This window comes from Saccopteryx leptura, chromosome 8 (assembly GCF_036850995.1).
Source record: "Saccopteryx leptura isolate mSacLep1 chromosome 8, mSacLep1_pri_phased_curated, whole genome shotgun sequence".
Lineage (NCBI taxonomy): Eukaryota > Metazoa > Chordata > Mammalia > Chiroptera > Emballonuridae > Saccopteryx > Saccopteryx leptura.
Window position 1 is genome coordinate 1,748,084 of NC_089510.1, and position 19,830 is coordinate 1,767,913.

Here is a 19,830-nt window from a genome sequence, read left to right on the forward strand (position 1 = left end):
ATGCTGTGTTCTGTCCGACTCCTCCCTATCTGTGACTGACAGCAGGGAGCAGCAGAAGCCGTGTTCTGTCCGATTCCTCCCTATCTGTGACTGACTGCAGGTAGCAGCAGAAGCCGTGTTCTGTCCGACTCCTCCCTATCTGTGACTGTCTGCAGGTAGCAGCAGAAGCCGTGTTCTGTCCGACTCCTCCCTATCTGTGACTGTCTGCAGGTAGCAGCAGAAGCCGTGTTCTGTCCGACTCCTCCCTATTTGTGACTGCAGGTGGCAGCAGAAGCCGTGTTCTGTCCGACTCCTCCCTATCTGTGACTGACTGCAGGTAGCAGCAGAAGCCGTGTTCTGTCCGACTCCTCCCTATTTGTGACTGCAGGTGGCAGCAGAAGCCGTGTTCTGTCCGACTCCTCCCTATCTATGACTGTCTGCAGGTAGCAGCAGAAGCTGTGTTCTGTCCGACTCCTCCCTATTTGTGACTGTCTGCAGGTAGCAGCAGAAGCTGTGTTCTGTCCGACTCCTCTCTATCTGTGACTGACTGCAGGTGGCAGCAGAAGCCGTGTTCTGTCCGACTCCTCCCTATCTGTGACTGACTGCAGGTAGCAGCAGAAGCTGTGTTCTGTCCGACTCCTCCCTATCTGTGACTGACTGCAGGTGGCAGCAGAAGCCGTGTTCTGTCCGACTCCTCCCTATCTGTGACTGTCTGCAGGTAGCAGCAGAAGCCGTGTTTTACCGACTCCTCCCTATCTGTGACTGACTGCAGGTAGCAGCAGAAGCCGTGTTCTGACCGACTCCTCCCTATCTGTGACTGACTGCAGGTAGCAGCAGAAGCCGTGTTCTGTCTGACTCCTCTCTATCTGTGACTGACTGCAGGTAGCAGCAGAAGCCGTGTTCTGACCGACTCCTCCCTATCTGTGACTGCAGGTAGCAGCAGAAGCCGTGTTCTGACCGACTCCTCCCTATCTGTGACTGTCTGCAGGTAGCAGCAGAAGCCGTGTTCTGTCTGACTCCTCTCTATCTGTGACTGACTGCAGGTAGCAGCAGAAGCCGTGTTCTGACCTACTCCTCCCTATCTGTGACTGTCTGCAGGTAGCAGCAGAAGCCGTGTTCTGTCCGACTCCTCCCTATCTGTGACTGTCTGCAGGTAGCAGCAGAAGCCGTGTTCTGTCCGACTCCTCTCTATCTGTGACTGACTGCAGGTAGCAGCAGAAGCCGTGTTCTGTCCGACTCCTCTCTATCTGTGACTGTCTGCAGGTAGCAGCAGAAGCCGTGTTCTGTCCGACTCCTCCCTATCTGTGACTGACTGCAGGGAGCAGCAGAAGCCGTGTTCTGTCCGACTCCTCCCTATCTGTGACTGTCTGCAGGTAGCAGCAGAAGCTGTGTTCTGTCCGACTCCTCCTTATTTGTGACTGCAGGTGGCAGCAGAAGCCGTGTTCTGTCCGACTCCTCCCTATCTGTGACTGTCTGCAGGTAGCAGCAGAAGCCGTGTTCTGACCGACTCCTCCCTATCTGTGACTGTCTGCAGGTAGCAGCAGAAGCCGTGTTCTGACCGACTCCTCCCTATCTGTGACTGACTGCAGGTAGCAGCAGAAGCCGTGTTTTACCGACTCCTCCCTATCTGTGACTGTCTGCAGGTGGCAGCAGAAGCTGTGTTCTGTCCGACTCCTCCTTATTTGTGACTGCAGGTGGCAGCAGAAGCCGTGTTCTGACCGACTCCTCCCTATCTGTGACTGACTGCAGGTAGCAGCAGAAGCCGTGTTCTGACCGACTCCTCCCTATCTGTGACTGTCTGCAGGTAGCAGCAGAAGCCGTGTTCTGACCGACTCCTCCCTATCTGTGACTGACTGCAGGTAGCAGCAGAAGCCGTGTTTTACCGACTCCTCCCTATCTGTGACTGTCTGCAGGTGGCAGCAGAAGCTGTGTTCTGTCCGACTCCTCCCTCTCTGTGACTGTCTGCAGGTAGCAGCAGAAGCCGTGTTCTGTCCGACTCCTCTCTATCTGTGACTGTCTGCAGGTAGCAGCAGAAGCCGTGTTCTGTCCGACTCCTCCCTCTCTGTGACTGACTGCAGGTAGCAGCAGAAGCCATGTTCTGTCCGACTCCTCCCTATCTGTGACTGTCTGCAGGTAGCAGCAGAAGCCGTGTTCTGTCCGACTCCTCTCTATCTGTGACTGACTGCAGGTAGCAGCAGAAGCCGTGTTCTGTCCGACTCCTCTCTATCTGTGACTGTCTGCAGGTAGCAGCAGAAGCCGTGTTCTGTCCGACTCCTCCCTATCTGTGACTGACTGCAGGGAGCAGCAGAAGCCGTGTTCTGTCCGACTCCTCCCTATCTGTGACTGTCTGCAGGTAGCAGCAGAAGCTGTGTTCTGTCCGACTCCTCCTTATTTGTGACTGCAGGTGGCAGCAGAAGCCGTGTTCTGTCCGACTCCTCCCTATCTGTGACTGTCTGCAGGTAGCAGCAGAAGCCGTGTTCTGACCGACTCCTCCCTATCTGTGACTGACTGCAGGTAGCAGCAGAAGCCGTGTTCTGACCGACTCCTCCCTATCTGTGACTGTCTGCAGGTAGCAGCAGAAGCCGTGTTCTGACCGACTCCTCCCTATCTGTGACTGACTGCAGGTAGCAGCAGAAGCCGTGTTTTACCGACTCCTCCCTATCTGTGACTGTCTGCAGGTGGCAGCAGAAGCTGTGTTCTGTCCGACTCCTCCCTCTCTGTGACTGTCTGCAGGTAGCAGCAGAAGCCGTGTTCTGTCCGACTCCTCTCTATCTGTGACTGACTGCAGGGAGCAGCAGAAGCCGCGTTCTGTCCAACTCCTCTCTATCTGTGACTGACTGCAGGTAGCAGCAGAAGCCGTGTTCTGTCCGACTCCTCCCTCTCTGTGACTGTCTGCAGGTAGCAGCAGAAGCCGTGTTCTGACCGACTCCTCTCTATCTGTGACTGACTGCAGGGAGCAGCAGAAGCCGCGTTCTGTCCAACTCCTCTCTATCTGTGACTGACTGCAGGTAGCAGCAGAAGCCGTGTTCTGTCCGACTCCTCCCTATTTGTGACTGCAGGTGGCAGCAGAAGCTGTGTTCTGTCCGACTCCTCTCTATCTGTGACTGTCTGCAGGTAGCAGCAGAAGCCGTGTTCTGTCCGACTCCTCCCTATCTGTGACTGACTGCAGGTAGCAGCAGAAGCCGTGTTCTGACCGACTCCTCCCTATCTGTGACTGACTGCAGGTAGCAGCAGAAGCCAAGTTCTGACCGACTCCTCCCTATCTGTGACTGTCTGCAGGTAGCAGCAGAAGCCGTGTTCTGTCCGACTCCTCTCTATCTGTGACTGTCTGCAGGGAGCAGCAGAAGCCGTGTTTTGACCGACTCCTCCCTATCTGTGACTGTCTGCAGGTAGCAGCAGAAGCCGTGTTCTGACCGACTCCTCCCTATCTGTGACTGTCTGCAGGTAGCAGCAGAAGCCGTGTTCTGTCCGACTCCTCCCTATCTGTGACTGTCTGCAGGTGGCAGCAGAAGCCGAGTTCTGACCGACTCCTCCCTATCTGTGACTGTCTGCAGGTGGCAGCAGAAGCCGTGTTCTGTCCGACTCCTCTCTATCTGTGACTGTCTGCAGGGAGCAGCAGAAGCCGCGTTTCCTGCACATGCTGTAAGATTTCCATTCCAGCATTTTGAAGCTGGACCGGTTCCACCTACCATTTTCTTGTCTTCAAGGCCGACACTGGAGCTCAGTAACTGCATGTTAAAAAAGGCCAAGATGCCCAGCAACTTGGGCTGCAAATAATCAGCCTAAGGGGAAAAAAAAAAGAAACCCCATATTATATATCCTTCATACAGATCAAATTTCAGAAGCAAACAGTTTAATTATTTAACTAACACCACTTCTATTTGACCTATTAGAATAACAAAAACAGACATTTGGCAATTAAGTTTCTCCAAATGCCTATATTGTCACATCTAGTATTTTAAGAACCAGTGAAACTTCTGTATGTGTTAGCACCACGACCAAACGTGACTATGCAGAGCTGTGTGAGGAAACCAGGAGCCCTGGGTTCTGGACTCAGCGAGGGGGGCGCTTCCCCTCCGGAGGCACAGACGACAGGAGAGGCCACCACTGTCCCTCCAGAGCACGCAGAGCGAAGCCGGAGAAGGCGGTGCCGGCCAGAGCGAGGCTGCTGCCCAGAAGTCCTCGTCCCCTGGGGTAACCGTGGGAAGGGTCAGAGGATGGGCAGCACTGACCAGGGCACTCTCGGGGCTACTCTTTCTTGAAAGGGGGTCACAGCGGAGAGGATACGGGCTTGCAGTCAGCCGGACCTGGGCGTGAATCCCAATTCTGACTCTTCCCAGCGAGTGCTGTGGGGTCACTTCCTTAACCCCTCTCAGCCTGCAGGGTGGGAACACGGAGAGTCCCCTACGCAGAGTCACTGGGGAGTCGGATCAAGTCACAGCACCACTCACTGAGAACACAGCAAGATGAAAAGAACTGAAGCTGGGCATGTGAGTAACCTGCGAAGAATATTCCCCTTTCAAATATACGGGCAGGAAACGGCAAAAGAAGAGCTGAGAAGAGCAGCAATGGAAGTATTTTCCAGCCCTGGCCGGTGGCTCAGCTGGTCACAGTGATGTCCTGATACGCCAAGGGGGCCGGTTTGGTCCCCAGTCAGGGCACACACACGAGTCAACCAGTGAAGAAAAAGAAACATTATTAACCCAGTGGGGAAAAAAATCTAAAGTCATTTGAAAATGTGTATTTTTCTTTACCTTCTTTTTTTTTTTAATTTTATTTATTGACTTGAGGGAGGGAGACAGACAGGAACACTGATGTCATTGATGTGCTCCTCTCTGTGCCCTGACTGGGATCGAACTGGCAACCCCTGTGCTTCAGTCCGATGCTCTACCGACTGATCTACCCAGCCAGGGCTGAAAATGTCTGTTTTTACATGGTAATACATATTGTCAATGCCCTGCTGTGACCATACAATCAAAATCATCAACCTTTTCAAAATAAAGATCCCAAGGTAAAATTTAAACTCCTCTCCAGCATCTAGGGAACTCCAGAACCGCGCTTTCCCAGTCCCCCCCTCGGCGGCAGGAAGAGGAGCCCCCAGGACACAGGCCTCACCATGCGTTCCGGTGAGATGACGTCCCTGGGGCCCTGGTACGGGTCGTCGCTGGACGCGAAGGAGGCGAGGATGGCCAGCCCGTTGAAGACCTGCTGGTGGTGCTCCCCGAGGCGCAGCAGCAGCTCGTTGTGCAGCCCCTGGAAGTCCTGCCGCAGGAGGCTCCCCAGCTCGATCTCCGTCTCATTCTGACCCAAAGACAGCGAACGTTTCCTTAGCTTTTTCTCCACACCAACATCCTAAAAATACTGATTCTTTAATTCAAGAGTTCTACATCAGCGATAAGCTGTACTAATGACGTTTTTAAAAGCGATGGGAAACGACTCTCATCCCGTTCTCTCCTGGGAGGTCCCCGCTGGCTAGAGGTACTGAAGAGACACGGTCAGATTTTACTGGGAAATAAAACCTGGAAAGGAAGCCCTAGTCTTGGGGAAGGCCTCGGAGTGCCATCAGCTCACCATTCCCACACACAGAGCCCCCGAGGACAAAGGCAGCACAGCCTTCCATGCACTGCTGGGTTCCAGCCCCAGCTCTGTCACTAGCTGTGCTGGGAGCTGAACCAGCGACCGCCCCCGACCTGTCCCTGCCTTACTTCCCACAGAAATGGAAAGAGAACAGTACTGCTATCTCATCAGGTGCCTGCGAGTGAAATGACTCGTAGCTGCTTGGCAAAGGTTCTGACACACTGTGAGCACTCCAAAAGCACTCCTCAGTATCATTCCCCCTGTGACACGGATCTTCTTCTCCAACACGAATAAACATACTCAGTGCTCAGTAACTCTCATCTGGAAAGAGAGCTATTGCTGGCATCTCATGAAACACGTGAAATAATTAACAACAGGGCGCCTGACCCGTGGAGGCGCAGTGGATAGTGTCCACCTGGAACACTGAGGGCACCGGTTCAAATCCCTGGGGTCGCTAGCTCGTCAGCACGGGGTCCCTGGCTTGAGCGGGGGACAGTTCACACAATCCCAAAGCTCACCAGGTTGAACCCAAACACTGTTGGCATGAAAAACCCAAGGTCGCTGGCTTGAGCAAGGGGACACTGGCTCGCCCCCATCAAGGCACACATGAGGTACAATCAAGGAACAACTGAGGTGCCACAACTACGAGCTGATGCTTCTCATCTTCTCTCCCTTCCCAGCCCCAAAAAGTTAACGTCAGAGTAAACAGGAAGGTCACACACATGCATATCATACAGAATATCTCATTTTTTTGAAAGACACTACTGCTAATATGACACCAAAAAAGACACACAATCTGTCATTTCAAATATAAAAACTAGCAGGAAGCTGAGCGAAACTGTAAGCAGTGCACAAAGTAACTAGGTAAATGCTAACATTATACTCCATTTGAAGGAAACTGCCTCTTCCTATAGATATAGTTATTTGCATATAAGTCAACTTATAGTTCCAATCAATTTAAAAAATCTAAAATAAAATGAGCTGAGAATCTGATCCATGAATGAATAATTATCATATCCCATTATGATGAAATGATCAAAAATAATTCTATGTACTAAGCTCCTGTGGGCCCAGGACAAAGCTTATTTACAGAATACCATTTGAACTTGTCTGACTCTAGGAGGGGCTGTCAGGGACCCACCCCCCGCCCTGCAGGAATGTGACTGCAGCTTCCCTCAGTGCTAACTGAGACAGGAGTGACGCAGAAACACTGGATGACCTTCAGATAATGGAGAGCGCGCTCTAACTCATCCTTGGAGCAGGAACAGACCAGGTGGGAGAAGATGTACTTGAAGTTGTTGATTAGGATCTCCCTGCGGTTGACGTTCAGCTGCTTCCCCAGCGTGCGGATGAGGGCGGAGGCGGCGGGGCTGGCCTTGGCCGCCAGGTCAGGAAGCAGCACCTGCAACGTCCTCTGGAAAACAGACACCACGTTTGTCTGGATGGTGAAGCAGTCAACATACACCATGTACAAAACTATTGTAAAATGCAAATTTGAAGTCCACGTATGACGTATCTGAGTTCAGATTTACCATTTATTCGTTTACAGTGTGTCCATAAAGTCTGGTGCACTTTTGACCAGTCTCAGGAAAGCAACAAAAGACAACAGAAATGTGAAATCTGCACCAAATAAAAGGAAAACTCTCCCAGTTTCATACCTATTCAGTGCAGTTCGATGTGGGCTCACGCACAGGTTTTTTAGGACTCCTTAGGTAGCTATCCTGTATAGCCTCTACAAACTCGTCACTGACTGATGGCCTACCAGAACGGGGTTTCTCCACCAAACTGCCAGTTTCTTTCAACTGCTTATCCCACCCAGTAATGTTATTCCTATGTGGTGACGTTTGTTAAAAATGCACCGATATTCATGTTGCACTTTGCTCACAGATTCGAATTTAGCGAGCCACAGAACACACTGAACTTTCCTCTGTACCGTCCACATCTTGACTGGCATGGCCGTGGGCTGCTCCACTGTATACACGGTGTTATGTCATCATCTGTGCATGTGCACATGCTGCCACACCATCCTACAGAAACTGGGAGGGTTTTCCTTTTATTTGGTGCAGATTTCACATTTCTATCGTCTTTTGTTGCTTTCCTGTGACCGGTCAAAAGTGCACCATGACTTTACGAACACACTGTATTTACCGAGCATCCACTATGACCTAGCACTGCAGGTGAAGGGAAAAGCCAGGCAAGGTCCCTGGTGACAGAGTTCACGTTGTCACACAGAGAGGCAGCCAATAGGCAAAGAAGATCCTTTTCCACAAGTGGGTGTTAAAATAGACTCATGCTCATTATTTTTTTTAAAGACTTTATGTATTGGCCTGACCAGGTTGTGTCCAGTGGACAAAGTGTTGACCTGCGACGCTGAGGACCCAGGTTCAAAACCCAGATGTTGCCAGCTTGAGTGTGGGATCATCTAGCTCTAGAGTGAACCAGCTTGAGCACGGGGTCACCGGCATGAGTGGGATCATGGACATGACCCCCATAGTCGCTAGTCTGAGCCCAAAGGTCACTGGCTTGAAGCCCAAGGTCACTGGATTAAGGAAGAGGTCACTGGCTCTCCTGGAGCCCCCAAGTCAAGGCACATATGAGAAAGCAATCAATGAACAACTAAGGAGCTGCAACAAAGAATTGATGCTTCTTATCTCTTTCACTTCCTGTCTGTCTGTCCCTGCCTGTCTCTCCCTCTCCGCTAAAAAAATAAAAATAAAAGAAAATTTATGTTTTGTTTTTGAGAGAGAGAAAGGATAAGAAGCATCAACTCGTAGTTCCTTCACTTTAGTTAAGTTCATTCTCAGGATTTTGTTTAGTTTTGCTTCTTAGAAAATGCTGCGGCCCTGGCCGGTTGGCTCAGCGGTAGAGCGTCGGCCTGGCGTGCGGGGGACCCGGGTTCGATTCCTGGCCAGGGCACATAGGAGAAGCGCCCATTTGCTTCTCCACCCCCCCCTTCCTCTCTGTCTCTCTCTTCCCCTCCCGCAGCCGAGGCTCCATTGGAGCAAAGATGGCCCGGGCGCTGGGGATGGCTCCTTGGCCTCTGCCCCAGGCGCTAGAGTGGCTCTGGTTGTGGCAGAGCGACGCCCCGGAGGGGCAGAGCATCGCCCTCTGGTGGGCAGAGCGTGGCCCCTGGTGGGCGTGCTGGGTGGATCCCCATCGGGTGCATGCGGGAGTCTGTCTGACTGTCTCTCCCCGTTTCCAGCTTCAGAAAAAAAAAATAAATAAATAAAAGAAAATGCTGCAATAAACATGTGTCTTTTGGCTCCCACATTGGAAATACTGAACGAGAAGGAAGAATAGCGCTATAGTCCTTACTGTATAACATCACGATCTGACCAATTTAGAAGTAATTTAAGTTTGTTAAAATATAATACTGTAGAAAAAACCGTGTAAACCACTATTATAACATTGGCTGAAAGTAGTACAAACTTTGCCTTTGAGAAAGGGCGAGAAGAAAAACCTCCATCCGTCCCTCACATCTCAGCCCTGATGACTTCCCAAACCACTCGTCCTCCAAACTGTCATCCGAGGTCACAGAAGACCACGGGTGTCGCCAGGTTTATCCTAGATTACTCCGACTCCTCTAGGGTGGAAACTGTCATCTGAGGTCACAGAAGACCACGGGTGTCGCCAGGTTTATCCTAGATTACTCCGACTCCTCTAGGGTGGAAACTGTCATCCGAGGTCACAGAAGACCACGGGTGTCGCCAGGTTTATCCTAGATTACTCCGAGTCCTCTAGGGTGGAAGTTACCATGTTAGACTCTGCGTTACCAACAGCACCAGTCAGAGCACTAACGACAGAAGGGCTCAGTCAGTTCAACTAATTAGCATTAATCTTTTGAGAACCTACAGCTCGCGAGCCAGATGTGGCTCTTTCGATGGCTGCATCTGGCTCGCAGACAAATCTTTAATAAAAAAAATAATAATGTTAAAAATATAAAACGTTCTCATGTATTACAATCCATTCATTTCCTACCACTCATGTTCATGGTTGCGGGTGGCTGGAACCAATCACAGCTGTCCTCCAGGACAACACCAAATTTTTATTGGATAATGCCTAACATACACGGGTTGTTGTGAGGTCAGGAAGTAAACTTCCCTCCTTTTAATCAAGTAGTCAGCTAGCTAATTGCAGAAACCCTTTTGACAAAGAAGATGGCTAAAAGCAAAAAAAATGAGGAGTATCGTACTTTTCAGCAGGAATGGACAGAGGAATTCGCCTTTGTGGAGAGAGCAGGTTCTGCAGTGTGTCTAGTATGCAATGATAAAATTGCATCGATGAAATGGTCAAATATAAAGCGGCACTTCGACACACGCCATACTACATTTGCTTCGAAATATCTAGCGGGGAACAGCAGGAAGAAAGCATGTCAAGAGCTACTGTGCAGAGTACAAGCTAGTCAGCAGCAACTCCGTGTTTGGACCCAACAAGGTGACTGGAATTCGGCTAGCTTTGCTGGTGCTTTAGCAATTGTGAGAAACAGAAAGCCATTCACAGATGGGGAGTATGCCAAAACATTCATGCTTGATGTTGCCAATGAACTTTTGACGACTTTTCGGAAAAAGACAAGATAATCAAACAAATAAAAAGACATGCCTCTGTCGGCAAGAACTGTTCACGATCGTACCATCATGATGGCAAATCAAATTGAGGCAACACAAGTGAAGGACATAAATGCAGCACCGTTCTTTTCTCTCGCTTTGGATGAGTCAACAGACATAAGCCATTTATCCCAGTTCAGCGTGATTGCAAGGTATGCTGTCGGTGACACACTACGTGAGGAAAGTCTTGCTGTTTTGACTATGAAAGAGACAACAAGAGGGGAGGATTTATTCAAGTCTTTCACTGAGTTCGCTAAAGAAAAAAAATCTACCGATGGATAAACTTATTTTGGTGTGTACTGATGGTGCTTCGTGCATGGTGGGGAAAAACAGAGGATTTGTAGCGCTTCTTCATGAACATAAAAAGAGACCCATCCTAAGTTTTCACTGCATCCTCCATCAGGAGGCGCTTGTGCTCAGATGTGTGGCGAGCAGCTTGGTGAGGTGATGTCACTGGTCATTCGGGTGATCAACTCTATTGTTGCCTGAGCTTTAAATGATTGCCAGTTTAAAACACTGCTGGATGAAGTTGGGAATAATTATCCTGGTTTGCTTCTGCACAGCAATGTGTGTTGGTTGTCAAAAGGGAAGGTGCTGAGCCATTTCATGGCTTGGCTAAGCAAAATCTGGACTTTTCTTGAAATGGAAAACATCGAGCATCCAGAGTTAGCTAACACTGAGTGGCTCCTGAAGTTCTACTATCTAGTGGACATGACTGAACATCTGAACCAGCTCAATGTGAAAATGCAAGGCATTGGAAATACAGTCTTACACCTTCAATAAGCAGTGTTTGCATTTGAAAACAAGCTGGAACTCTTCATCGCCGACATTGAAACAGGTTGTTTACTACACTTTGAAAAACTGGGAGAGTTTAAAGACATATGCACAGCAAGTGACCCTGCTCAACATCTTGATCTCCAGCAGCTAGCGGGCTTCACATCTAATCTCCTGCAGTCATTCAAAGCGCACTTTGGAGAATTTTGTGAGCGCACTCATCTTTTTAAGTTCATCACCCATCCACACGAGTGTGCAGTGGACAGCACCAACCTGAGTTACATCCCCGGTGTCTCCGTCAGAGATTTTTAGCTACAAGCTGCCAACCTGAGAGCCTCATATATGTGGGTGAATAAGTTCAAGTCACTGAATGAAGATTTGGAAAGAATTGCACGACAGCAAGCAGAGTTGGTGAGCAAACACAAGTGGGGAGAAATGAAAAACTTCAACCCGTGGACCACCTGATTGTCAAAACTTGGAACGCACTTCTCGTCACATACCACACACTGCAGTGTGTGAGTATTGCTGTACTGACAATGTTTGGCTCTATGTATGCATGTGAGCAGTCTCTCTCACATCTAAGGAACATTAAGACCAACCTACGATCAGGTTTAACAGATAGAAGTCTTAATGCCTTCATGAAGCTTAACCTCACCACATATCAACCAGACTACAAAGCCATCAGCAAAACCATGCAGCATCAGAAGTCGCATTAATGGTAAGAAGTACTTTATTCACCATTGGTTAGCAACAGCATAACAATGTTATTAAAAAGAATTCAGAGATTTATTGTACTTTAAAAGTGTTGGTCTTACATAAAAGGCACACATTTACTTGTATTTAGTGTTACACATATTGTATGGCTCTCACAGAATTATATTTAAAAATATGTGGCGTTCATGGCTCTCTCAGCCAAAAAGGGACTCGACTCCTGATATAGAGCAATTACTCAAAGCAACATGAACTTAAAATTTTATACCATAAGTAACATTATTACATCAAATCAAAGTCAGAATCTGAAAATCTAGGGTCTGCATGCTCCTCAATGCACATGCCAATTTGTCTTTAAAAATATTAGAACAAAAGAAAACACGGAAGTGAAACTCCGCACACGCCAACCCCGCTGCGCAACGTACCGTGAGGAACCGGTTGAGATCCGGGAAGTCAAACACGTTGGCGATCTCAGACAGCGTGTTCAGGGCCATGTCTCTCTGGTGCGCCACGTCCTGCTGGCGCGTCTCGGCGCTCTGGCACGGGGTGCCCAGGCCGGCTGTCACCTGACTGGAGTGCAGGGATTCCACCAGGAACTAGAGCGAAACGGGGTGTTAGTTTCCACACAAGGAGAGACTGTGCTGAGACTCTGTGAGGCGACACAAAGGACACACACAGGACCAGACAGCGATCTAAACATACCCCTGAACTAACTCATTCAGTTGCTGTAAGAACCTTAACAGGACAGAGTAATTGTAACCTCCCTTTTACAGGGTAGTAGCCAGGATTTGTTAAGAAACCTGAATGTCTTTCTTAGGATTTCACCGACACAGGGCAAAGTCAATATTTTAACATATCCTAACTTTCCAGCCATCAAGTCAGTCAACCTTTTAAAATCCCTTATCCAGAATATCAAAGCACAGAAGTTTATCATCACTGAAAGAAAGGCTACAATGGAAAAGCAACTCTTCCTAGCTTAAAAATAGAGCATGATAATCCAGTCTATTATCAGGTGAATTTTCCCTCTCCCCCTTATAACCTGCATCTTCAGTCCAAGATGCTAAAATATAAAACGAGAAAGATGTAGGCTCTCTTACATAAATGGAATACATCATTATAAAAACTCTATCTTTTAAGGCAAAAAAAGCACCAAAGCAGGTGTATGCTCTTGTTCTGACTCCTGCCGAGCACCGCTCTTGCCCACAGTGCCCGCCGCCGGCCGCACCTGACAGATGGGCTTCTTGTACTGGCTGAAGAAGTTCTGCAGTTTGACACTTTTCGCGGCAACCAGGGCTCGGATTTCCGTGTAAGCGGCTCCGGAGACCGACGCCGACTTGGACAGTAAGCAATGCAGAAGGTGGAGCAGGGCGAAGGGCACCAGGTCCCCTCGGGCGGCCCTGGAAGTAAAGAGAAACGGTGACCTCCAGGGTCCCAAACACAAACACACACCCACAAACAAACACACGCTGATGCCAGATTTCTTCCCACGGTATCACATCTCTCATACCGCCACGCCCAGCACCAGCAGACAACACAAAGCCTGCCAAAACAAGTAAGGAGGCGTATAAACGCCGCCCAACGCACCTTCCAATGTCCCCTGTGGTGAGAATCAAGGTGTCCTTCAACTCATGGTTTCTCGAGATCTGAGCACGTGTGTACGCTTCCTTCATTCTCAAGACAAAAAGCTGGAACAACGAAATTCACCAGTTAAATCGTTTAAGGCCAGGCTGATGCAAACACAAGTGTTTAAAAGTAAAGGTGACCCACCTCTTTTACAAACCCATCTTCAGAGTCCAGTGATTCCAGGATGTGCTTGATATTTCCGCTGAAAGCCACTCGGACGTCCTTGTCTGGGTCTTCCATTAAATCTAACAGCTTTCCAAGAACTATTTTTACATCTGTTTCGTCTTCTCTAAAATCAAGATGCTTGCAAAGATGACCTAGATTATCTATAAAAGCTAAAAGGCAAGAGCAGAGTAATGACTAATTTCACACATCAGATATCGGAGTTTTTGTGTAAAAAACAGTCTATAAATAATATGCTACACAGAATTCTAAGTTGCCTTATGATGTCAATATTTACTAAGTATTTAAATTTGTAGAGCATATAGAGAATTGTGGAGAATTACAATGAACTTACAATTTTAAATATACTTTATACTTATTAAGGTAGAAATGATTTCTATCTAAAATAAATTCTAGGATTTTTTTAAGTAGTAAAAGTGACTAGTCACTTAGATCTGTGTGTTACCAGACAGACTTAAAAGTACGTGTCACTACTGTGAGGAACTGTGAACTCGGCAACCTAAGCCTTGCTGTTCGTCTTCCTTGACAGATGGAGGAAGTCCTAGAAGCTAGCTATTATAGACTGTCTTGAAAACTTGAGAACAAGTTACAAATTAGAACCCAAACAAGCGGTCTCCCAAGTATCTGCGTAAATCTCATGCTCCCAACAAGCCCACACCCCTGCCACTGGGAAGTGGTTGCGGAGATTCCGTCTACGGGTCTCTGCGGGGCGGTATCCAACTCTCTGAGGTTCTGAAGCCCCGAGGCAGTGGTGGGGGACACACTCAGCAGGTCCCTGCTATCACCAAAGAGGACACAGAACACTGAACCACACTCCCCTGGACCGGACATCAGGTAGACGCCCCAGGATGCTGTGAAATCATAAGCACATTTTAACATCCCCCAATTACTCCCTTGTGAGCTCTGCGATGCAGTCTGCTCTACCCAACACCCCTGGATAAATAATCCTGACACGAGCACTGAATCTATCAAGCAAGTCCAACTTGTAAGGCTTCAGGCTAATGCTATCACTGATTCTAAAAACAGGGGTTAAGTAGGTTTTAAAATATCAAATAACAAAGCACTCACCGAGTTTCACAGCACTGGGTACTTTTTTCTTCAGTAAGAAAAGGAATGGCTTGAAAACGTCGGCTCTCAGCCGCGAAGAGGCACATCCGTGCCGGGAAGTGGCTCTCAGGCTCGCACACAAGAGGTCGCTCCGCCCACGCTCAGCAAAAGGTTCTGTGAAAGAACTCGTCAGGTAAAACGCACCATGAAGTGTACAGACCAGCTGGCCAAGTCTAGAGGCAAATTCTTTCTTGACAGTATCAGAATCGTCTTTCACTTTATCTCTGAGGGAACAAGAAAAGAAAAGGATGAAAACTTCTAGCTTAATTCTGTGATCTGAATAGTCTTGCTTAATCTGGGGCACAAGTACTAGGAAGGCAAAGCCTCGAAGATAAAAGAGTTAAATTCTAAAACAAGACATAACATTTGCTCTGCTGACATCAGCAATTCAGATAAACGTGCATATGTGATCTTTCCAACCACGCTATCTATTCACAGTAAAATGATGAGACGTACACAAGAACCTTAGGAATTCTGCTACACGAATTCTGCTTCTGCAACAGGAGAAAAAACCCGTGGACACAACTCATCCTGATGACTTCCTGGGGGCTCTGCAGGGCCCAGCTGTAAACCGCCGCTCTCCACTCAAAGAGCAGTCTTCTCGGGAACAGAGTCAGAAGAAAGACGCATCGTGACTGTGCCTGTGGTGCTGAGAAATTAAGTTATTAAATAAGACCTCCAAGGGTTCATTTTATTTTTTGACAGAGATAGAAAGTCAGAGAGAGGGACAGGCTGCAAGGGAGAGAGATGAGAAGCGTCAATTCTTTGTTGCAGCTCCTTAGTTGTTTGGTGATTGCTTTCTCATATGTGCCTTGGCGGGGGTACAGCAGAGCGAGTGACCCCTTGCTCAAGCCAGTGACCTTGGGCTCACGCCAGCGACTCCGCACTCAAGCTGGTGAGCCTGCACTCAAGCCAGATGAGCCCAAACTCAAACTGGAGACCTCGGGGTTTTGAACCTGGGTCCTCTGTGTCCCAGTCCAACACTCTATCCACTGCACCACCGCCTGGTAAGGCTCTAAGGGTTAATTTTATATGTAACGTACACTCATATGTGCATTCTTTGTTGTGAGGTGCATCTAAAATACATATACTATTTAATCTAATTAAGAACTCCCTTTCCAGCCTGACCAGTGGGGGTGCAGTGGACAAAGTGTTGACCTGCAACGCTCAAGTCACCAGTTCACAGCCCTGAGGTCGCCGGCTTAAGCGTGAACTCAACAGTGTTAGGTGTGGGCTCGCCAGCCTGAGCAGGGGATGGGGATCGTTCACACAATCCCTAGGTCGCCAGCTTGAGCCCTAAGGTGACTGGGATAAAAACCCCTAGGTCCCTGTCCTAAGTCCAAAAGTTGCTGACCTGAGCAAGGGGACAGCTCCTTGGTCAAGGCGAAGGTGCATACGAGAAGCAATGCACAAGTAAAGTGAGGCAACTGTGAGCTGATGCTGCTCCCTCTCTCTCTACAGCAAAAACAGTAACAACAACAATAATAATAATTACAGTCAGCTCCCTTTCCACCGACCGGTGGTGGCACCGTGGACAGAGCATCGACCTGGAGTACTGAGGTCGCTGGTTTGAAACTGGGCTTGCCTGGTCAAGGTACATTTGAGAAGCAACCATAAGTTGATGCTTCTTGCCCCACACCCCCTCTCCTCTCTCTCTAAAATCAATAAATAAAATCTTAAAAAAAAAATTCCTTTTCCAAAAATAACCCATTTTCACAGAAAAAAGTACTATGTACAATATTACTATATAATCAAGGAAATGCAAATTGAAAATCACACCCATCACATAACCAAAAAAATAACTATTGTTGTTAGATAAGTTACCCCCTTGACATTTTTTCTCTTCTTTGCAGATAGCAAAGATTTTAAAGTGAGGATGTGAAACAATGTACACTCTCACATTCTGCTAACAGGAGTGTAAACTGGACCGACATTTTTGGAGACCCGTGTGACAGAACAGAGCTGAGGACATGCAAATCCTAGTTTTTAACTCTGACATGTCTGACCTGTTCTTGCACTATTAACGTGCCTCCCCTGCTCATCACTGCAAAGTCAGAGGTGAGCGGCCCCACAGAGGGAGGGGTGGAGCCGTGAGCACTTACAGAAGCCGTCCGAGACCCGCTGGCTCAAGGTCAGAAGACAAGGGGCAGAGCTGGTCAGCGTCCACGAGCCGTCGTCGGGATGGGAGGAAATCCACGGGAGGGAGAGCATCCCACACACCTCCCCCAGAAAGTCGTCTTCAAGTGGGGTTCTCACTACAGAAACACACAGCAGGGGGTCACTTCAAGTGGGGTTCTCACTACAGAAACACACAGCAGGGGGTCACTTCAAGTGGGGTTCTCACTACAGAAACACACAGCAGGGGGTCACTTCAAGTGGGGTTCTCACTACAGAAACACACAGCAGGGGGTCACTTCAAGTGGGGTTCTCACTACAGAAACACACAGCAGGGGGTCAGTTCAAGTGGGGTTCTCACTACAGAAACACACAGCAGGGGGTCAGTTCAAGTGGGGTTCTCACTACAAAAACACACAGCAGGTGGTCAGTTACAGCATCTCCTTGTCTTTTTCCAATGAAACAGGTGTCCTCAACATCAGGCAGAACTAGAACAAATGGCCGACAGGGTCCAGGACCCTGAGACTGTGCTCTCAGGCCGGTGAAGCCAGACAGAGTAGGTGTGACTTCTGACAATACGCATCTGCGTGCTGCTGAGGACCACTGCGTTCTTCAGGTTCTCAAATCAAAAAACTTTAAAGTTATATATTACACACATAAATCTGGAACTTGGAAATTACTGACAAACTTAACAGAATTGAAATCAAAAACACTTTAGGATATTTTAAACATTTGTTTGGTTTCAAACACGTGTTGGGTAAAAAATCGATTTCTCTACTACTCAGATCTCTCAAGATTATTCTTACTGCTTATGTGTACTCACCTTGAATGTAAACAAAAGCGTCATATATTTTTATCACTTTATCTATGATTGCCTCCAGGTCAGGTTTCTGAACAGATTCCAACAAACTCCTGCAGCTCTTAAGCACTTTTGTGTAAAAATCCAAAGACATCCAAGTTATTACTACGGAAGGTTTCTTCATATACTTCTGTTGACAGTCCTTGAAATTATGGCTGTAGTTAACACATTTTTAACACACAGATTAAAATGAATCGTTGGTCAAACCTAATATACATAGTAAGCCAAAAGAAATTCTGAGTACAGCATAAAACTAACATACAACTTTAAACCAAATCAAAGTAAATATGTATGTAAACCAATTAATATGTCATTATTCTTTTAAGTCTAATCTCTTTATGTCTTTCTAAATCACTCTCAGGATTTGGTATTTAAAATTAATCTAGGATATTTAAAGCTAAAATCTCTAGGCTTAAAAATGACCAAAGAGCCTGACCAGGCGGTGGCGCAGTGGATAGAGCGTCAGACTGGAATGCGGAAGACCCAGGTTCGAGACCCCGAGGTCGCCAGCTTGAGCGTGGGCTCATCTGGTTTGAGCAAAAATTCACCAGCTTGGACCCAAGGTCGCTGGCTCCAGCAAGGGGTTACTCGGTCTGCTGAAGGCCCGCGATCAAGGCACATATGAGAAAGCAATCAATGAACAACTAAGGTGTCACAATGCGCAACGAAAAAACTAATGATTGATGCTTCTCATCTCTCCATTCCTGTCTGTCTGTCCCTGTCTATCCCTCACTCTGATTCTCTCTCTGTCTCTGTAAAAAAATAAAATAAATTTTAAAAATGACCAAAGATATGCCTGCATAATTATTGACTTGATTAGTAAATTCTTTCTTAATAATAGGACAAGAGGAGACTTCAGCCTAATTAGTTATTCCTTCAAGTTTTCCCAAATCCCAACTGTAATGCAGTATAAATTGACATAGTTTCTTAATTTTTATTTATTTATTTTTTACAGAGACAGAGAGTGAGTCAGAGAGAGGGACAGACAGACAGGAACAGAGAGATGAGAAGCATCAATCATTAGTTTTTCATTGCGCGTTGCAACACCTTAGTTGTTCATTGATTGCTTTCTCATATGGGCTTTGACCGCAGGCCTTCAGCAGACTGAGTAACCCTTTGCTGGAGCCAGTGACCTTGGGTTCAAGCTGGTGGGCTTTTCCTCAAACCAGATGAGCCCGCACTGAAGCTGGCGACCTCGGGGTCTCGAACCCAGGTCCTCTGCATCCCAGTCCAACACTCTATCCACTGCGCCACCGCCTGGTCAGGCTAAATTGACATAGTTTCTTAAAATCTGCTCCATAACTTTGCCCTGACTAGTTCGCCGCACAGGGAACGCGGTCAGTAGTACCATAGTAACAGAGACCACCGCACAGGGCATGCGGTCAGTAGTGTCATAGTAACAGAGATCACCGCACAGGGAGCGTGGTCAGTAGTGTCATAGTAACCACATGTGGGGGCCCACTCTGTAAAGTACAGGACTGTCTCAACACTGTGCTGTGCACCTGAGACTAACACAGAATAATACTGCATGTAAACTGTCATTTTTAAAAGAGTAAATCAGGAAATACAGAACAAACGATCCTGTAAAAACCAACAAGGAGTACTGGTCGATCATGTGGCATCGAAAGACACTCTTCAGAGAGAGCTCATCCGACTGTTTCTTCTGATAGAATAATTAACCTATATTAAGAATACTGAACCAAAAATATACTTCTAACAAGTTCTAAATTTGTACTTCTAAACTCAGTATCTGACTAAAATAACATTGGCTTTTGAGTTGCATAAAAATGTCTCCTGCTGCTTTCTAACATGTACGCTCAGGAAGGTAAGTCTGGACCTCAGACAAAACAGAGCCCCGATCTCTCATGTGTAAAGTAGGCATAACAACCATTTACCTCACAGAACTGAAAAATTAAGTGTTACACACAGCACGTATCTCAGTACCTAGTGTTTAGCAAGTGCTCGATAAAAAAGGAATTTGTCGCCCTGGCCGGTTGGCTCAGTGGTAGAGCATCGGCCTGGCGTGTGGGAGTCCCGGGTTTGATTCCCGGCCAGGGCACACAGGAGAAGCGCCCATCTGCTTCTCCACCCCTCCCCCTCTCCTTCCTCTGTCTCTCTCTTCTCCTCCCGCAGCCAAGGCTCCATTGGAGCAAAGATGGCCCGGGCACTAAGGATGGCTCTGTGGCCTCTGCCTCAAGCGCTAGAATAGTTCTGGTCGCAACAGAGCAACGCCGCAGATGGGCAGAGCATCGCCCCCTGGTGGGCATGCCGGGTGGATCCCGGTCGGGCGCATACGGG

At 47.8% G+C, this 19,830-nt stretch overlaps 1 protein-coding gene and 1 long non-coding RNA gene across 3 annotated transcripts in view; one reads left to right on the forward strand and one right to left on the reverse strand.

The window, feature by feature from the left end:
* The window catches only part of LOC136379798 (uncharacterized), a 555,021-nt gene that overhangs the window by 396,966 nt on the left and 138,225 nt on the right, over positions 1-19,830 (forward strand). The window lies entirely within an intron of this gene.
* Positions 1-19,830, reverse strand: part of ATR (ATR serine/threonine kinase) — a 113,882-nt gene that overhangs the window by 78,341 nt on the left and 15,711 nt on the right. For both annotated transcript variants that reach the window (XM_066347347.1, XM_066347344.1), the window contains exons 7-17: positions 17,497-17,687; positions 16,661-16,813; positions 15,015-15,207; positions 14,520-14,782; positions 13,413-13,603; positions 13,230-13,330; positions 12,871-13,042; positions 12,071-12,241; positions 6,776-6,970; positions 5,095-5,280; positions 3,669-3,761 (exon numbers count right to left, since the gene is read on the reverse strand). In XM_066347347.1, the coding sequence (XP_066203444.1) occupies positions 3,669-3,761; positions 5,095-5,280; positions 6,776-6,970; positions 12,071-12,241; positions 12,871-13,042; positions 13,230-13,330; positions 13,413-13,603; positions 14,520-14,782; positions 15,015-15,207; positions 16,661-16,813; positions 17,497-17,687 (1,909 nt within the window). The remainder of the gene's footprint in view (positions 1-3,668; positions 3,762-5,094; positions 5,281-6,775; positions 6,971-12,070; positions 12,242-12,870; positions 13,043-13,229; positions 13,331-13,412; positions 13,604-14,519; positions 14,783-15,014; positions 15,208-16,660; positions 16,814-17,496; positions 17,688-19,830) is intronic.